Here is a 2,763-nt window from a genome sequence, read left to right as displayed (position 1 = left end):
AAACATAGAGCTTAACATTCGAGGCGCGGTCCTTGATTATATGAATTGTACAACAAGAGAGCTGACATAAATTGCTGGGAATGTGATTTGGTCAACAAACAAATTGATGCTAATTGTTAGCAACTTGATTGTAAATTTTGTGACTTGTTTTATTTAGTAACGGACTTGTTATTTTGTCACATACGGCGTAGCATACTTTTCTTTAGTGCTAAATTAACCATACACCACTTTACTTTTGCAGACCCGAGTATAGGCTAACTATAGCCTCTTGTTATTTGTCGATGGCTAAACGCAGACGTATTTCCGGTTGTCACAGAGACGATACAACCTCGTGCAATTATCATAAAGCCCACAGAGAAACCCAGAACTCCATCAAAAGCAAAATTCGCCGTTAAAATTCGTCTGTGGGAACATTGTAAACAAATAGGCACCATTTTATCCGCGCGTGGATTTTAAGCAAGGGGATTGGAGCTAGTTCCCCTGAATTTTCAACCCATGATGCACAGCAACTTCCGGTAGAAATCAGCAGGAACCGTCGAGACAACCGAAGAACAGGCGGAAGCAAACAAGAACAAGCGAGCGAATAGGCGGATAACAAGTAAAGACATGAAATGCTTTCATGTTGAAACTTAACAGAGATATTTTACAATGGACGGTCTTCTGATGGTCACGAAAATGAAGTACTAAAATGGCTCAGAAATGCCTCGTAAAATCATGTAGTAACCGCTGCCGGATCTCATCCAGAGTACCAACCCAGCGGCTAAGCAACCGTGCAAGCCTTCTAAGCGTGATCATATACTATAGATACATACATAACACAACGGCAATACGATCAAAAGTTGGTGAGTCAAAGTTGGATAGTAACAACAACTTCTTAAGCAACTACTGAGAGCATGTGTTGTGGTACAGAAACCCTATGCTGCTGTGATGCATGTCGCAGCGCAGTAATGAGGGCTCGAAGGGACCGCTCAAAGTGCACCAAGACAAAAAGAGACATGTCGTCTTTGGTCTTTTTCCACAGGTTTGTCAACCTTTTACTGGTTTTATGTTTAATATCACCACTGACACTGAGTTTCTGGCGTGGGACATGGTACATTTCGGATTTATTGGTATTTCCACATGACCCATTCCTTAGCGGCTGGACAACGTTCTTGTCGAGTTTTGGTGCGATATATTTGATATCCTTGGTTGAGAATTATGTAAAGGCTTTTTTGAATGGAACACGAAGGAAAAACCAGTGGTATCTTATGTTGTTTTATCCTCTGGCCCTTCTAACCGTAGCTTCGTGGAGAGGATTATGGATGTTAATAGATTACTATTCATCACCGTCTTTCATCGGCGGCCTTGTCACGCATGCCGTCGGTTTCATGATCGTCTTTATGGCGAGAGCGACATCTTCGATTATAGCTGTTCCTGGGTACTGTGCCAGTGAAACTAGCGTCGACCCATCAGAGAGTATCCTTCAATTAAAAATCGCTTTCACAAGAAATGCAGGAAATTTTTGTACGAGGATGCTGAATACCTTCATTACTGTGTTTGTAGTCGGTTCGGGAGTAATATGCTATTGGCGGGGAACTTGGATTATGCAATCTATGGCTTTAAAGCCAGGGGTCAGCCTTAAATCTTCTGCTTTTACAATCATTCTGGGATCAACTGTTTGCAGCGTCTATTATTGCTTGGGTGAATTTCTAGCAACAAAGAAACCGAATCCGCCGTATGATCCCGGATGGCGAATAATAGAGGCAGCATTTGTTTACATTCTTGGTTTAGGGATCGTGGGTGTGTGGATTGGAATTTGGTCATTCCTGGATATTTGTATCTTGCCAGGTTAGTTATTAATTTAACTTTTTCCATTGATGCAAAGGCTATTATGCTTTTCACAAACTATGCATCTTATTGAAGGATTACGTTTTTGGAAACGTTGGTCCTGAAGCACTTATATTTCAACAGACTTAACTGATTAGAGTGTAATGTGAAGTGCTACGTTTCTACCCCATATGAACCATGTGAGTGTTAGCCCTACTTATGGAAATGGGCTAGCACTCACATGGTTCATATGGGGTAGAAACATAGCACTTCACATTACATGTTCATTGCCGTGACCTTAACATCTTCAGTTCCCACGGTCTGCTCCGGTCTGACCTTGTAGCTCAGTCGGTAGAGCAGCGGTGATCTAACCTGGAGGTCATGGTTCAATTCCCACCCTGGTCAGAGTTTTTGTGACCTTGTGTGGGCCCATTGCCATTAGTAGGGCTAAGTACGCTCGCATGGTTCATATGGGGTAGAAACATAGCAGTTCACTTTACACTTTAATCAGTTAAGTCTATGCATCTTATGGTTTCATTTTTCATCCCTGTCAATTACTATGATGTATCGTGAATAATACACATGCAAAGATTTCAGTGTTGACTGGCTAAGAGTATTTCAATTAATCCCAAAGAGAGAGTGCAGATAATTGAAATTAGTGCAATAAAGGTGAAATTTTTGCATGCACATCATTAATAAGTAATCGCATGAATTTTCTAGTGCTATTACGAATAAATAACCACTTATAAATTTTTCAAAGACTGCAAATTGCATTCATCCTGTGGGCTTGTGCCATTGTACATTGTACTTGAAATCGTGTCACCACCCATACAAACTGATCAAAATGTTTCCATCTTAGGTTGTGAAAAGTTTCTGTTTTAAATGGTCTATTATAGGTGCCTGCAAATGTGATTTGGCCACAGGATAAAAAAAAAACAAAATTGGTAGAAATTGGGT

General features: G+C 40.7%; 1 protein-coding gene across 1 annotated transcript in view; it reads left to right on the top strand.

Annotated features, from left to right (window-relative positions):
• Window positions 1-526: 526 nt before the first annotated feature.
• Window positions 527-2,763, top strand: part of LOC138041263 (uncharacterized) — a 3,725-nt gene continuing 1,488 nt past the window's right edge. Inside the window, exon 1 of the mRNA XM_068887033.1 lies at window positions 527-1,827. Coding sequence (XP_068743134.1) covers window positions 894-1,827 — 934 coding nt within the window. The 5' untranslated portion in view covers window positions 527-893. The remainder of the gene's footprint in view (window positions 1,828-2,763) is intronic.

The sequence above is a fragment of the Montipora capricornis genome, chromosome 3, assembly GCF_036669925.1.
Source record: "Montipora capricornis isolate CH-2021 chromosome 3, ASM3666992v2, whole genome shotgun sequence".
NCBI lineage: Eukaryota > Metazoa > Cnidaria > Anthozoa > Scleractinia > Acroporidae > Montipora > Montipora capricornis.
The sequence above is the reverse complement of the archived record's forward strand: the minus strand, read 5'-3'. Positions and strand labels throughout refer to the sequence as shown.